Genomic DNA, 17530 nt, shown 5'->3' on the forward strand with positions numbered 1-17530 from the left:
GGAGGTGTGGGGGGGGGGACTCTTGCAGAGAGCGTGGGGAGGTGGCTCACTGGGGACGTCTGTGTTCTGTGGCACAAACACCGTGCGGACAACGTGTGGATGGTCCAGGGTCACGTCGGGTCGGGAAACTGAGGACTTTCTCCGCCTGCGAGGAGATCCTACCTTTATCTCCTCCGTGATTTGCATTTGATGCTTCTCCTTCTCACTTGCATTGCTGTCCGTGCTGTTTTGGAAGTCTCTGCCCTCCCTAAGCATGTATTGTTTATTATATTTTTATTGGTTTCAGAGAAAAAGAGAGAGTGAGAGAGAGAGAAACATCAATGATGAGAGAGAATCATCGCTTGGCTGCCTCCGGGGATCCAGTCCGAAACCCGGGCACGTGCCTCAACTGGGAATTGGACCGTGAGCGCCTGGTTCAGGGTTGGCGCTCAGCTGCTGGGCCACGGCTGGGCCCCGCGCACGCATTTGTGTTTACTTGGCCATGGGCCAGGGCTCAGCTCCCACCACGGGGCCTCCCCCGGCTGCCTGAGGCCTTGACCGTGGCTCTCACTGTCCTGAGAGCAGGTGGCCCCGCAGGGCGCGCAGGCAGAAGCGGCCGTGTTGTGCCCACCCAGTTCTGGAAATCACGGTCCTGTGTCTGCTTTCCCCTGCGACACGGGTCAGGCCACCGGTGCGTGGAAGGGAACCGCGTGAGCACAGGGGGTGGGCCCCTGGGGAACATGCCCGAGGCTGCTGCCTGAGCCGCTGTCTTCCCACCTCCTCACCCACCGAAAACATCCTCCCTGTACCCCATCCTTCATCCCTCTCCTGTCCTCTAACCCCCTGAACTCACCCCCCTTGTACCACCGTCCATGTCCCTCTCCGCCCACTAACCCCCTGAACACATCCCCCCTGTACCCCACCGTCCGTGTCCCTCTCCCGCCCACGTCATCAGGTTTCTGTTTCCTTGGAGCGTAGACGTGCTTCCTTGTCCTCGCACATCCCAGACCGTGTGGGACATGGCGTTCACTGTGTGCCACGTTCAGTGGGAAAGTTGGGGCCCAGCCTCCCTCACCGACCTGTGCAGAGGAAGTGGACAGACAGAGTCCGGCAGGTGGATGGAGAGAGACAACAGGTGAGGGAGAGGGAGATTAAGCCCGTGCCAGCATGCCGCTGTTTTCTAGAGATGAGGGACTAACTTACAGGGGCTCAGCGTTCTCCCTGGGGTGGTGCGTGTGGCTGAGTGCCCTGTTTTTTGCCCAGATTCCTTCAACCCTGCCCACCTGCCGTGGACAGAAGGGTCTGGCCGCTCCCTTCAGGAAAGCGGAAGTCCCTGCTGACCAGTCGCTCAGCACTGTCCCCGAAGCGTCTGTGACTCCTTCCCTGCGTGACGGAGGCCGTGCGGAGCCTTTGAGTCGCTGCTCTGCGCCGGCTCTCGGGGACAGTCCCTTCCAGCTCCATCGGTGAGCATTTACGTGTGATTTCAGCAAAGGGCACCCGGGGCTGTCGGGAGGACAACGACCCCCGAGAAGATACGTTCCGTCCCGCACGCTCTCCTCAGAGACGTCACTGCTCTCCGTCGTGTCATTCCCACCGAGGCCACAGGCACTGGGGAGATCGCGTCCTGTCCCGGACCTGAGGGCAGATCAGGACTCCCAGCTCTCCCCTCCGCCTTCCCTCGGGGTCGCACTCACTAAACGCCACCCCTCCCGTGCTGGGGGCCTTTAGGGCTCCAGGACCCCACGCCACACGCCGGGTGCGGCTCACGTGCTCAGGGCTTGGCTCTCAGTGTGTCTCTTCTCCAGGGCGGCTGCTAAGCCCTCTGTTTAGCCTGGTTCCATACAGGGACGTTTATAACTGTGCTCATATTTCCTCCCGTCTCCCTGTGGTCTATGCAGGCTTCATCGACCATGTGGCCCGGCCAGAATGGACAGTGTTTTTCACAGAATCTGCAGGGAGAGGAGAGGGTAAAACGCAGCCGCTCTGCAGGGTCACAGAGCGCAGACGGGCTGTACGTGCCTGTGTGGGCGCGGATGCTCACGATAGAAATGGGCAAGTGTTATATTTGATCATCTTTAGGGAGAAAACGGTGACAAGGGAAAAGGTTGGCAGTTCAGAACTCAGTCCGTGTTTCATTGGAAAAGGCCCGGAATGGCCGTGCGTGGGTTCAGACGCGGGAAGTGGAAGCGCACAAAGCTATCCAGGGGCACGCCAGCTCAGACCGAGTCGACCTTTGTCCTCAACACCCACGACCTTAAAATAGCAAGGTCTTCTCTTTTCCATTTTGTTCTGCATTAGCTATTGCTTTGAAATAAGTGAGAAAACAGAACATTGAAAATATTTCAATCGTTAAGGAATTACCTTCTTGTAATATTGATGTTTGATCTCAGTCTTCCTGTGGAGGGGGCTTCTGAAGAACACAGATGTGTTAGGAACTGGGTGGGAAATGAAAACTATTTTGTATTTTATGATCATTACATAGAGAACGGGCTTATCTAAATAAGCTCCGGCGACTTTTTTGCTATTAAAATTGCCTTGGGGCTGATCTCACATTAATATATTCAGCCCGTCTCCTATTTGTCATAAAATTGGACGGTTCATTTGCTAGCAAAAATACATAGTTATTCGGGAGATTTTTCCCCCCTCCTACAAAGTGTTTTAAAGGCATCCACAATGTTTAGGCTCTGTCTGTATCAATTTACAGCATCTCCTGAGCTTGATTTAAGAAACGGGAAACCTGGGTGGGATGGGGGTGGTGACACAAAGTCTTAGAGCCACAGAGCCTGCGGAGTCGTTTTTCATTCTGAAACTCGCCTTCTCTGCTTCCCGTGAAACATGAGCGCCTGCTCCCCTGAGCACTCGGGCGCAGTCGTAATTTTTCTTTTGACTTTGGGGAAGTTCAGGTTCTATATATTATTATAATTAAATTCCAGAACACTTACTTAAAACCTTCCAGGGCCTGGTGCTGGGAGAATGTCAATGTAAAGCAGGCACGTGTCTGCCTTCCAGGGGTCACATCTCTGATGTCAGGATGGGTCGAGAGAAATGCATGTGTGTGAGGGGTGGTTAGTGGGTTAGTTGCGGATGAGGAGACAAGGACGGCTGTTGGAAGGAGGGTGTATCAGAGCTCAAGTGGAAGCAGCTGACTGGACTGAAACCGTGGACACAAACAGTGTGGTGGTTGCCAGAGGGAAGGCGGGTGCGGGGGAGGGGGGCCTAATATATGGTGACAGGAGAAGATTTACTTTGGGTGGTGGGCACACGGTGCAACATACAGATCTTATAACAGAAACCCACACCTGAAGCCTGTATGTTCATGTTGATCAATGTCACCCCAATCAATTTGATTTTTAAAATACATAAATTAAAATTAACAGCCGACTAGTAAATCTGTTAACATGAAACATATAAAATTAGGAAAATCAACGTTCCATGTGGTTAAGGGGGCGCTTCCCATCTGGAAGCCGGGCGGGCGTGCAGAGCTCAGCGCCAGCAGGTGGTCTCTCCGAGCGCGGTCTCTCCCTCCCACCTCCCTCCGTGGGGTTGGGGGTCCGCCCTGCATCGCGGGGCTTCCCCGCCTCCAGGAGCTACAGGCCGCGCCTCTGTCTTGCAGGAGCCCGGTCCTGGTTTTCCAGTGCAACCACCGCCACGTGATCTGCTTGGACTGCTTCCACCTGTACTGCGTGACCAGGCTCAACGACCGGCAGTTTGTCCACGACCCGCAGCTGGGCTACTCGCTGCCGTGTGTGGGTGAGTCTCGTGCGTCCCCGGGTGGAACGCCGGCTTGGAACGAACAGCAGGGCTGCTGGTGGGAACCTGTCTCAGATGCACCCGGTCCCCAGCTGAGGGTTGGAGAGGGAAATACCTATTTGATCACTGGGGGCAAGACACAGTGATGTTTGGATCACAACAAAATACAGACACCGTGGCGCGGGAGAGCTGTGTCCAACCAGAAAGCACAAGGCCTGCCGCAGGCCTGGGCCGTGAAAGTGCGATGGTACTCAGCCCAGGCGCCTGCCGCCTGATCCTGGGTTCCCCGCAGGTGTCAGAGTTCCTAGGGAGTGATGGCGAACCTATGACACGTGTGTCAGAGGTGACACACGAACTCATTTTTTTGGTTGATTTTTCTTTGTTAAATGGCATTTAAATATATAAAATAAATATCAAAAATATAAGTCTTTGTTTTACTATGGTTGCAAATATCACAAAATTTCTATATGTGACACGGCACCAGAGTTAAGTTAGGGTTTTTCAAAATGCTGACATGCCGAGCTCAAAAGGTTCGCCATCACTGTCCTAGGCTGCTCCAGAGCAGCACCGCCCGGAATGGGAAGCCAAGCGCTTCATTTGCTAATCATTGGGAGCGCCTACACGTGTGCGAAACAACATATAAAGGGTGTCCCGAAATTCACGCAAGATTTGAATTTTAGTGAAAGCGCGATGGTGCTCAGCCCAGGCGCCTGCCGCCTGCTCCTGGGTCCCCCGCAGGTGTCAGGGTTCCTAGGCTGCTCCAGAGCAGCACCGCCCGGAATGGGAAGCCATGTGCTTCATTTGCTAATCACTGGGAGCGCCTAAACGTGTGCGAAACAACATATAAAGGGTGTCCCAAAATTCACGCAAGATTTGAATTTTGCGTGAGCATTAACAACAACAACAACAAAAAATAAAAGCCTAATTTTACTTGGTTTATTGAATCAGATTCTAATATCTGTTGCCCTTTGATTTCAATCCCTTCAATTTGATAAGCATTACCAAGTACCAATTAAGGCCCAGGAGCAGGGACAATGAAGACCAATGAAGACCACGGCTTTGCGTATGTGCCAGCAAAGCCGTGGAGGCCATTTACCCGATGTGCTATTCCATACATAACCCTATTCTGTATACTTTATGAATCAATAAAAAATTTACAATTTTTAATTCTAAACCTGTGTTTTGTATCAAAATACTTCTTGCGTGAATTTTGGGACACCCTTTATTAAAAAAGGAATCAGAGAAGGATGCGATGGAGCTGAAATATTTAAGATTTGAAATATTTTTTAAATCTTTCAACATTTACAACATTGTACTTGCACTATATTACTATTATTATCTGTCTTTTTAATTGCGGTGAAGTTCATAGAACATACAGTTAACTGTTTTAAGGTGTGCAGTTCAGTGGCATGTTGTGCACTCACAATGCAGGGACCACCCAGCTCCCTCTAGATTTAGAGCGATTTTATTACCCGAGAAAAAACAGCCCATGTCCATTCAGTAATCTCTTCCCGTCCCCCCTGACCCCCAGCTCATAGCAGCCACTGTGGTTTGTCTCTATGGGTTTGTCCATTCTGGATACTTCGATGAAAGGGATCATACAACCCATGACCCATTGTGTCTGCCTTCTTTCACTTAGCGCAATGTTTTTGAAGTTCATCCGAGTAGTGGCATGTATCTTCTTCGTTCCTTTTCATGGCTGAATCATATTCCATTATACGGATAGACCACAGTTTGTTTATCTATTCATTTGTCGATGGGCATTTGCATTGTTTCCACCTTTTGGCGATTATGAATAATGCTGGGTCGTATTGTAATTCTGCGTTTAACCTGTTGAAGGCCTATCAAAGGACTTTCCGTAGCTGAGACACCATTTTGCAGTATCTCCAGCAACTTATAAGGGTTCTGTTTCCTCACATCCTCACCAACATTTGTTACTTTTCATTGTTGTTGTCTCAGTGGCCGTCCTGATAGTGTGAAGTGGCATGTTGTTGTGGCTTTGATTTGCATTTCCTTCCTGACCAACCGTGTTGAATATCTCTCATATGCTTGTTTGCCACTTGAATATCTATTTGGAGAAATGCCTGCTCAAGTCCTTTGTGCATTTTTAATGGGGTTGTTTGCCTTGCTGTTGAGTAGGAAGCATTCGTTACGTATTCTGGACACTAGACTTGATCAGATATATGATTTCCAAACCTTCTTCCTATTCTGTTGGCTGGTGATAATGTCCCTTGATACACAAAAGTGTTTCATTTTGATGAAGTCCAGTTTCTCTTTTTTTTTTTTTCTGTTGCTGCTTGTGCTTTTGATGCCAAATGTAAGAATCCATTGCCAAATCCACGGTCATGAAAATAGACCCCATGGTTTCATTTGATAGCTTAGCCCAGGGGTCCTCAAACTACGGCCCACAGGCCACGTGCAAATACAAATATTGTATTTGTTTTTTTACTTCAAAATAAGATATGTGCAGTATGCATAGGAATTTGTTCATAGTTTTTTTTAAACTATAGTCCGGCCCTCCAACGGTCTGAGGGACAGTGAACTGGCCCCCTGTTTAAAAAGTTTGAGGACCCCTGGCTTAGCCCTTGTATTTAGGTCACTGATTAGTTTGAGTTCATTTCTGTATGTGGAGTGAGGTAAGGGTCCGCTCCTCATTATGAGTTTGCTTTTATTGACTGCGGTGTGAGTAAATGTGCTTCATTGGTTCTGAGAATTGTGGCTGGAAACTGTGCGACACCTTGATTGATTGGTCAGACTGTAAGTTCAGTTTCTTTCAACACTTTGTTCTAATATTGATCAAAGCTGAACAGTGCACCTCAACAGTCTCTCAGAGACCCAGTGGAAGTAGCTACTTGCGTCATTGGCTTTGTAAATTATGACATTCATTTTTCAATTGCATCTGCCAATAATGCACTGGTTTGTAAATTAGGATTTACATAATATATGTGTCAGTATATTGTTAAGGGAAACTTATTGAAAGGTACTGCACTTTCACATCTTTAACAAAAGGGTTCAAAAGTCAGTGAAACATTTATTTGAAGTTTGGAAAATTCTGTTTCTGTTTTTAATTTTTTAATGAGATTTTAAAAAATGGATAAACCTTCTTCCTTCGCAAAACCAAGGAACATGGAAACATTGGAAAATATCCATTTTCAAAATTTATCTTCATAGCCAAGCTACTTGTAAAAATCAGCTTCTCGTGTATTTTTTAAATTTTAAACCTTTTTCATGATAGAAAATGTCAAACATATAAAGGAACCCACTTGGTCCACATGAGCCAGGCTTTCTCATGCAGCAGCAAGTCCAGGCTTCTTCTGGGACCCTCTCTCAATAGCCTGGAGTCGGCCCATTTCTAAGGCGCTGGCTCCTGTAACAGGACACGGCGCGCAGCAGTCCCGGTCTCGGTGCCAGTGGGCTCCCTGTAAATGTACCTGCCTCGTTACTGCTATTTAAGCATAATCTCCATGAAACCCCGCCTTCATTTTTTAAAATGCCACCTCCTGTTGAGAACTATCCTCCTTGACTCCACTTTCCTTTAATGTTCGACAGCAATAAGCAGAAGGCTGTCTGTCTGTGTGTGTTGTTATTAGAAGAGAATGTAGCAGGTGACCGCAGCCCGGGCAGGGCGGATGCAGCCGGCTGTTTCCGCCTGTGCAGCGACCCTCCCACACCGCGTACTTCATTCATTCCAGCACCACTTCACATCTTCACCAGTGTTTGCCTGTACACAGCAGTAAAACCCCACCTTCATTTTTTAAAATGCCACCTCCTATTGAGAACTATCCTCCTTGACTCCTCTTTCCTTTAATGTTCGACAGCGGTAAGCAGAAGGCTGCCTGTCTGTGTGTGTTGTTATTGGAAGAGGATGTAGCAGGTGACCACAGGCCGGGCAGGGCGGACACAGCCGGCTGTTTCCACCTGTGCAGTGCCCTCCTACACCGCGTACTTCATTCATTCCAATACCACTCTTCACATCTTCACCAGTGTTTGCCTGTACACAGCAGTCCCCCCGGACCCACGGCTTCACTCTCCGAGGTTTCACTTCTCCCCCGTTAACCACGCTGAAAATATCCAGCGGGAAAATTCCAGAAATAAACAATTCAGACGCCTCTCGTTGGGCACCATTCTGAGTAGCCACTTCGTAGCCGCCTATAGTGTCGCAGGGCTAGTGCTCAAGGCGCCCTGAACTTACTCAATCCATCCCCGAAGCGCAAGAGCAGTGGGGCTGGCAGGAGGCTGGCATTGGGATCTGCCAGGGAACAGCCAGAAAGCACTTCCTTTAAGTGACAAGGCGGGTGCGGGACAATAGATGGTTTAAGAGGGAGGGAGGAGGGGGGAGAGAGGGGCCTGCTTTATGAATTAAGCTCTAGCACAGGGGTGTCTGTGTAAGGAAAATCATTGTATACAGCATTCAGTCCTACCCGCATCTCGGGCATCCACTGGGGGCGGGGCACATATCCCCCATGGACGGGGACTGCCGTTTTCCCAAAGCACTTACTCAACAAAATACAGTTCCGCTCGTCCCCATATTGCTGTCAGGTACTAGCTCAGCCTTCTTATTTTTGCTGTGACTCACATGATGTTTCCCCATCCTATGTAAAAAGAGACTTTCCAGTGTTACCTTAGAATGTTTTTATAGAAACAGACCGATTGTCTTGAGTTTGCTCAACAGAGACCCTCTCCTCGTTTATCACTCGCTTGATTTCTAAACGTCTTGCTACGCGTAATGGCTTCACGCCCCACCTCGTTCATATCCCAGGGCCTATTACAGCCTCAAGGTGAGGTCCGCCGTCAGGGCCCACGGCGCTCCCTTCCTCGGCTGCCATCCTCCCTCCGGGCAGGCGGGCCTGCTTTATTAGCGCTCTCCTGAACTAATGGCTTCTTTGCAGGAACCTTGACTCTCCTGAAGTCACGTATGTGGTTTAACAGAGTTAGTTAAGTGAGAGAATGTAGCCACGCACAGGCAACCTCTGCCAAAGGGAGCTAACAGCGAGGGCCTCCCCTGAGTCCTTGTAGAGGGACTCCCACTGTCCCTCCAGGGTGTCCCCTGTCCGACGATGACACGGGGCATCCGACCTGCAGACCAAGGTCTGGGAGGGCCCAGTCCCAGCCTGTGCACTCTTAGTGGAGCTGAGTTTTTTCATATTTTAAATAATATCAGCCCTAAGAATACCTCCAACAAACCACTAAGCCTCCGGTGTGAATGTTTAGCACGTTGAGCACATATCCTGGGATGCACCCAGCGCATTGGGGGAGCCAGGCTCAGGTCCCAACGCCGAGACGCAACACCCGGGCGGCACAGGGCCAGTGACTGGACGTGGGTGCGCCTCGGCTTCACTTTAGGGTGAAACGGGGAGACACAGCAGCACCCCTTTCAGACGCCGTCATGGGGACGCGTGAAAATGAAGCCGGAGAAGGTGCCTTTAGGCTACATGCTGCAGACGCTCAAAATGAACATTTGCTTTTATTATTTTGGTTGTTACCTAAGCACGTGTTCCCATGGACGGTACATATAATGTGTGTGCATATGCGTGTATATTTGTAGAGGAACATGTATTTAGATATTTCCTAACTGTAGACAGGCATTTCCTGTAACTCAATGCATAAATCCACCAATTACCGGGCACTATCCACTTATCCACTATCTACCATCTTTTCCCCTTGGTTTATTTAACTTTGCCCTGATTCATAGAGCGTAGAGTAAGACAGAATATAAAGTGGTAATACCACAGAATTAGAAAATCAGTTTTTCAGACTCTCAGGAGAAAGAGCAGACTATTAGGAAGAGGAATTGATTGAACCCATGTCATTTCTGAGGCACAGTTGAGAATACTGTGGGGTTCATTAAAAGCCTGTGTCAATGGCTGTGGCTCATCAATAAGACGGAAGTCACGTGTGTGCAAAAGCAGGGGGCTCCGGGTCTGCGCCAGGCCCTCCGGAAGGTGGGGTGTGGCTGGTCCCGTTGGCTGGGTGTTGGGACTCCCCCGGGGCTCTGAGCCGACCCCAGCTGCTCTGTAGGAGGTGACTGGCCCTCCAGGTCAGGGCCTGGCATCGTCCTTGGTTTCTGGAAGCTCAGACTTTGTTGGTTCTCTGAAGGGAGGGCCATTTCCCGTCCCGCCATGCCCACTTACATGCCCGGCCGAACGGTTCAGTTCCCGGTGGGGACCACCAGCTGCCTTTGGAGTACAGTTCCTCCAAGACAATTATATGTCTTCAAGGGCCATTTTATTCCTAATGCCACCACTGCCTTTCAGTGACAAAGTTCATACCTAACGACAGATGTTTCTTCAGCTCTGGCATCCACTCACACACATACGTGCACACTCACACACTCATACACACTCATTTACACAACACACACACAAACATACTCTCACACACAACACACTCACATACATACACATACTCAAACATGCATGCACACCTACTCACACACTCACGCACACTCACACCACATACATACACACTCATGCAGTAACTGATAAAACCTCCTTACTGTGTGGTTCTTGTATTAATGAGACTTCATGCATAGAAATTGCTAGAAGCTACTCACCTCCAAGTAGCTTTGAAATAATTAATAACATGCTTGGGGGTGATTTGCATATTCATGAGGGTTTATATGTTGGTTCCTCAGCAGGACAGTGAAACAAGTTAATGTTTCCAGTGCAGCCCCAGTTAGCAAGAGGAGCGCTGTAATGCTCTAACATCAGGATGAAATAAATATATAATATCTGGACGACGCAGCCGCCTATTTCCAGTAAAACCTGAGCGCCCCCCCCCCCAGGTCATCCTGGAGGTTCCCTTGCTGACTCCACTTAGGGGTCCAGGAAAGTATTGTTCTTATCTCTTTCCTCTCAAGCCTTTACTAGAAGTCGTTTCTCTTGGAGTGACGTGCTTATCAAGGGAAACATCGAACCAAAAGCAGCGCCAGTCTAGGAAGCAGAAGGGTGAGACCTGTTGGGGGAAGTGGTGGGATTTGGTCTGATGTCACTCCGACCCCCCGACCCCCAGCTGCCAGGAACAGCGCTTTCCTGGGGTGACCAGCGACAGTGCTTCAGTCGTCACTGCTGTGGGCGTCGACAGGGCCCCATCACAAGCTGCCGCAACTAGGCAACTGGGCGCCCCGGTAACAGATTGATCTCCGTGGTCTGGAGGCAGCGGTCCAAGTCCAGGTGCCACAGGTCCTGGCTCTGAGGCCTCCTGGGCTTGCAGAGGCCGATCCCGGGCTGCTCTCCATGCTGCCACCTTCAGGCTGCTCCCCACATGGCCGCCCGGGGTTGGGGGGGGGTGCTCCCCATGTGCCACCCCCCTATGCTCTTCAGGTGGCCGCCCCCTCCCCCATCCTCTTCAGATGGCCGCCCCCTCCCCCATCCTCTTCAGGTGGCCGCCCCATTGGGCCTGCAGCCCTGGTGTCTCTCGGTTGTGCTCATCTCTTTCTTTTAAGGACACTGGTCAGATAGATGACCCTAATGGCCGCCCTTTAACCTAGTCACCCTTTTAATGCCCTTTTCCCAAACACAGTCACACCCTGAGGGACTGAGGGCTGGGGTTTCCATGTATGAATGTTTGAAGGACACAATCCAGTCCATACCAGCCACCTTCTTGGTTGTCAAATCAATTATAAATACTGGGCACCCCCAAATTCAGAGACGGTCTATTGAACATGAGCCCTGTACATGAGTTCTGCTCCACAGGCTTAAATGACCTGATGTCCTCAACACGCCCCACCCCACCCCTCAGGATGGCCTGGCTCCCACCCCCAACACCATGTGTCTACACAATGCAGGGAACTTTCTGCCAATTGCCTACTTGTAAAATCAGGACTCCCTGCCACAAATTTCACGGAGGGTCCCCTGAACTTCTCCATCCTCGTGAAAGTAACAGCGGGGTGACCTCTGTGGTGGAGGCGGTCAGCATGGCGTTTGCAGTCTCGACTCAGTCCTCGGTCCCCACATGCATCGTCACACAGCTGGGCTTTAATGGGTCTGACTGGTCGTTGGAGACCCGCCGCTGTAGCCAGCAGAACCCGAATGTAAGGCTCACACCCACACGCAGCTTACTTCCTGCCTGGGTTGGGGCGGGGCTTCAGATGGGAGGCAGATTTCCCGCAAAGTGGTGTTTCTGCCTTTTGGCTCTGCCATAGGACTTACCACTCTCTTCATGGTCAGACTGATCCCCAGACCCAGGACCCAGCTGGCACAGGGGAACGAAATGATGAGAAAGACGTGCCTCCTTCTTAGAAACCCTAGTGTGGAAATGACACATCCCTTCACTGACCAGCGCATAGCCATTGGCCTGGCGTGCTGCAAGGGAGTCGGGGAAGTGAAGTCTAGGTAAATGCCTGGTGCAGAGAAGAAGATTTGGATTGGACACGTGGAAGTCTCTTCAAAAGGTCTTCTTTGGGTGTTGGTGGTTCAGCTTCCAGGAGGCAGTGGGCCAGGTCCTGACTGCTGTCAGCTGGTGCCGATCCCATTCCAGACCCACTTTACCAGATGTTCAGCTGCTTTGCTCATTTAAAATGAAAAGACTGAGGGATCTCTTACCCCTTGGGACAGCATGGATGGACCTGGAAAATACTATCCTAAGTGAAATAAGCCAGCCAGAGAAACACAAGTATCACATGCTCTCACTCCTCTCTTTATTCTATGAAATTTATTGGACTCAGAGTAAAAAACAATCAAATCAATAAATGAAGAAAGTACTTACTAATAGATGCAAGATACACTAACATCTCAGTCTCCAGGTGGTACCTTTAGATCAATAGTTGTCAAACTGTGTTCCATGGAACCCCGGGAAGCGTTACCCATATGCTGGATCTGGGATTCTTTTATATAGAAGGAAATGTGTAGGTAGCAACAGTATGCATTGCGTTGTTGCTGTTATATTAACTGATGGTCCTACTTCAGTACTTAGCAAGACCACAGGAGGCAAAACCAAAGGTCTACAGCAAGGATGGGAACGTCTGGCCCTCGGGCCATATAAGGCCCATGAAATCATTTGGTCTGGCCCTGCCCAGGCATTAGGGGTGAGTTAATTAAATGTTTGACCTGATATAACAGGCTAATTTTTAAGTTGATAATTTTGTCTAGCCCGGCCAGCGTGGCTCAGTTGTTGAGCATTGACCTATGAACAAGGAAGTCACGGTTCGATTCCTGGTCAGGGCACATGCCTGAGCTCTGGGCTCAATCCACAGTGTGGGGCATGCAAGAGGCAGCTGATCAATGATTCTCTCTCATCAATGATGTTTCTATCTCTCTCTTCCGCTCTCTCCCTCTCTGAAATACATAAAAATATATTTTAAAAATAAATAAAATGATTTAGCTGTCTTTATATTGCATTTTTAAAAGAATAAACTAGAACTACATATTTTTCATTGTTAACTAAAATAACATTTTAAAAATGGCAAAGACCAAATTTTAATTGCCCTATATAACTGAAATAGAGGGGAAACTTGAGTTTGTTACTATAAAATACTGTGTTATGGGCCTTGGCCGCCCTCTCTGAAATACATAAAAATATATTTTAAAAATAAATAAAATGATTTAGTTGTCTTTATATTGCATTTTTAAAAGAATAAACTAGAACTACATATTTTTCATTATTAACTAAAATAACATTTTTAAAATGGCAAAGACCAAATTTTAATTGTCCTATATAATTGAAATAGAGGAGAAACTTGAGTTTGTTACTATAAAATACTGTGTTATGGGCCTTGGCCGGTTTTGCTCAGTGATTAGAGCATGAGCCCGTGGACTGAAGGGTCACAGGTTCAATTCCAGTCAAGAGCAGGTACCTCAGTTGCAGGCTCCATCCCTGACCCTGGTCAGGCATGGGCCCGTGGACTGAAGGGTCAGAGGTTCAATTCCAGTCAAGAGCATGTATTTCAGTTGCAGGCTCCATCCCTGACCCTGGTTGGGACATGTGCTGGAGGTAACCAATCGCTGTCTCTCTCTCACATCAATGTTTCTCTCTGTGTGTCTCTCCCCCTCCCTTCTACTCTCTAAAAAATCAATGGAAAAATATCCTCGGGTGAAGATTAACAAAAACCCCTGTGTTATGGAATGTTTTTAGTGAGTAAAAGAATGCGGTGCCTGCACCTTGAAGCAGTTTTCCCTCTGGGTTTCTTACTCCCTGTTTGAGTTTGAATGTACTCATTCAGAGACCATTTACTTTCTGTGGCCACTGCAGTGGCATCAGCTGGTCTTGCTGAGTTTTTGTCACTCATGTGTAACTAGGCAAGTACTAAAAGATGTGGGCTCAGAGTTCTCTTGTCGGGTGAAATGCCACCACCACCATCATCAGAAATTATTCGCCTCATACGCCACTTTAGAGGGCTCTGCTTTGGGAACTGGGTGCTGGTCTAGCTACACCCAGCCTCTGCAGCTCCCTCCGTATCAGTTCAGGGAGTAATTGCCTATAAAGTATGCCCAACTATGCATGCATAGGTATAAATCAGCAATAATAAATCAAACTTTATTCCCTAAAGCAGACCTCGAGGCTGCAAGTTTGCCATTCTTCCTTCTGATCCAGAAATAAAAATAGATCAAGGTAGAAAAAAAAACACTGGCAAAGCTGATGAGATTTGCAACCAGCTTGGACAGGACCTAAATCCTGAGCAAGTTTAAAAGCCCCGCTCATCACTTCCCACGCTGCCTGCAGCCGGGAGCCCAGCCCAGGGAGACGAAGCCCGTGTGCCATGTGCATAGTGACTGGCAGGGTGGCTGTTCTCCCTGACCTGAGCGCCAGGTCACGGGACGTGTTTGTGGGAAAGTTAGGGGAACACTGAAGACTGCGGGAGCTTTTGGGGGGGATACTAACTGTTAACAGGGATATTCTGTTCACCGGAGAGACTGACATGAGACTCCAGTAGATAAGCATTTCAGAAAATTACCAATTACATATTTAACCACTCCCAGGCATCCTGGTCTCCTGGGAAAACGGTGTGCCTTTTACCAAATTGCTTATAATTGTGAATTGTATGTTGGCATGTGGACATTTTGCAACCCTCTACCAAGCTCCCCTGTGACTTTGTACTCCGGGGCCCAAATCCATTCATCTATCTATCCATTCATCCATCCATCTGTCCATCATCATCCATCATCCATCCATCATCTACCCATCCATTCATCCATCTATCCATCCATCCATTGATTATGTTATCCCTGATCTCATTGCACACTATTAATAATAGAAATGCAAAAGTCAACAGATAATTTTTTTTCAAAAAGCATCCAGTCTTACTTGGAAACAGGGACACAATAAACATGACAGTAAATTATTGATCTACTAGAGGCAGATACCTACTATAGATGTTGCAATATAATGGCTCATTATTTTATTTGTTCTTAATAAATATGGCCATGATATCTTGAGACTAGGGCGTTACTTTTGCGTAATTATCTAGAGCACCTATTCAAGCCATAAAGTTTCTTTGGGAGGATCTGGCGTCTATTTTAAGGGAGTCTGTTCTTCTGAAATCATTGCTGAATACTGAAAGCATGACACTTTGTTGTGTGTGCCCAAAGAATGTGTGTGTGTTGAAAGATTTGCTGCATCAGTGAACGCCTGACTCGCTCCTGTCATCAACAGCAGCTCGGATATGAGCCGCTACGTGCTGAAAACCCACAGATGTCAGAGAGCACCGGCAATATTTGATGATTTGTGCCTTTTGAGGACTTATGTGTCAACTCACTGTTCTTTTGCATTGAGATTGGATTAGGCATTGGAACTAAAATTGTGGGGAAATGGATTTTGCTCATCTTTAAATACATTGTTTTGCTCTATTTAATATATCATTTTCATTAGGAATAAGACTGTAAGAATCCAGTTCCAGCACACATGTAACGTGCGGGGGTTGTGTAGCTGTGCCCCGGCCGTGATGTGTTTTTACAATATTGACGTGACTTGGTCTGACATTGTGAAATCATTTACAAATTCAGCTCAGTCTTACGCTGTTACCAATTAAAGTGTGAGTGACACTCACTAATTAAATCGAGGAAAAGGGTATTCATAAGTGGATGATGTAAACCGAAAATAGTCATTTTCATTAGGAATAAGACTGTAAGAATCCAGTAACGTGCGGGGCTTGTGTAGCTGTGCCCCGGCCGTGATGTGTTTTTACAATATTGACGTGACTTGGTCTGACATTGTGAAATCATTTACAAATTCAGCTCAGTCTTACGCTGTTACCAATTAAAGTGTGAGTGACACTCACTAATTAAATCGAGGAAAAGGGTATTCATAAGTGGATGATGTAAACCGAAAATAAAGTTAGCAATTGACCTATGACCACAGGATTTTTTTTATTTTTTTTAAGAATGAGCTGTGTGTTAAACGGGCATATTTCTAGTTGAGAAAGACAAAAGGCCATTTGGTTGACAAACGGGCTTGGTGGTCTAGTTGGTTCCATTTGCACCTTGTTCACAGAAAGTACGGCCCGTCTTCAATTTCACCACGAGCTCCCTTCACGTTAGTCAACCCTCAGATGTGTCAACCAATCGGGTCCTCTTTAGAACGCGGGGCCCGGGTTTATGCTTAGGTGTGTATCTTCTATGTCTATGGACCCCCCCCCCCCTAAAGTTAGCAATTGACCTATGACCACAGGATTTTTTTTATTTTTTTTAAGAATGAGCTGTGTGTTAAACGGGCATATTTCTAGTTGAGAAAGACAAAAGGCCATTTGGTTGACAAACGGGCTTGGTGGACCTGCATTGTTGTGACCATTGGCTCCACCACCTGTGATGGAAATGAGGACGCAGCGGGACAACGGCAAAGAGCGGAGAGGGACTGGCAAGTAAGCTCCATGAGTCAGTGAAGAGAAGGTCATGGAACGTGGTGTGTATATTAGTGGCGTAGAAAGTATGCAGGACATCCCAGCCGGTGTGGCTCAGTGGTTGAGCGTCAACCCTTGAACCAGGAGGTCAGCGTTCGATTCCCAGTCAGGGCACACGCCCGTGGTGCGGGCTTGATCCCCAGTGTGGGGCGTGCAGGAGGCAGCTGATCCATGATGCTTTCTCATCATTGATGCTTCTATCTCTCTCTCCTCCCTTCCTCTCTGAACTCAATTAAAAAAAAAATTTTTTTTTACAAAAAAGAAAGTATAAAGAACACAACAAGAAGTAGGAAATGACCTTTACCTCCCTGGCAGGTGATGAGGATCTGTGTCGCTACTAAGCTTTACTGGAATGGGCAGCCTTAGGCAGTCCTGAGGGCACGAGAGTCTGGTCCTTAGTGATGCAAATGGGGCGAAATCGTCACAAAAGTCCTGCACCTTCAATGGCTGTCAGTGCTTCCTGAAGCCTTCGGAAAAGCGCCTTGTATTCACCTGCATCGTAACGGCCAAGCTTTCCAGCCAAACACACTGTCGGAGAGGGTCAGGGAGGTCCTCCCACAGCCACGGGATCTGGGTGTCGGTTCCAATGGCAAAGACGCCGACGTGCCATGGGCTCCCCAGCCAGGTGTCCGCTCTCCTAGGCCTGTGCTTTGTTTGTTTTTTTGTTTGTATCTTGAGATGGAGCATGTTCACCATAAGCTTCCCGAAGCACTTTTCTTCAAAATAAAGCCACGAATTAAAACTTCCCTCAAATGCTCTTTTTTTTTCAGCACGAAATTCTACATTTTTAAGCGTAAAAATATCTATGATGTGAAAACCTTCAGGAAATTTGACATGAAGTTTTGAAGCTTGTTGTCAATACAACAAAATAGCATACACATCAAATCGCATCTATATCAACATATGTGCAACTCCATCTATTGAAAAAAATCCGCATTATTAACCGGTACACCTAGTGCACTCTCACTC

The 17530-nt window shown here is 48.0% G+C and overlaps 1 protein-coding gene across 1 annotated transcript in view; it reads left to right on the forward strand.

The window, feature by feature from the left end:
* The window catches only part of PARK2 (parkin RBR E3 ubiquitin protein ligase), a 445454-nt gene that overhangs the window by 259469 nt on the left and 168455 nt on the right, over positions 1-17530 (forward strand). Inside the window, exon 7 of the mRNA XM_014539771.1 lies at positions 3593-3729. Within this exon, the coding sequence (XP_014395257.1) occupies positions 3593-3729 (137 nt within the window). The remainder of the gene's footprint in view (positions 1-3592; positions 3730-17530) is intronic.

The sequence above is a fragment of the Myotis brandtii genome, unplaced genomic scaffold (assembly GCF_000412655.1).
Source record: "Myotis brandtii unplaced genomic scaffold, ASM41265v1 scaffold229, whole genome shotgun sequence".
Taxonomy (NCBI): domain Eukaryota; kingdom Metazoa; phylum Chordata; class Mammalia; order Chiroptera; family Vespertilionidae; genus Myotis; species Myotis brandtii.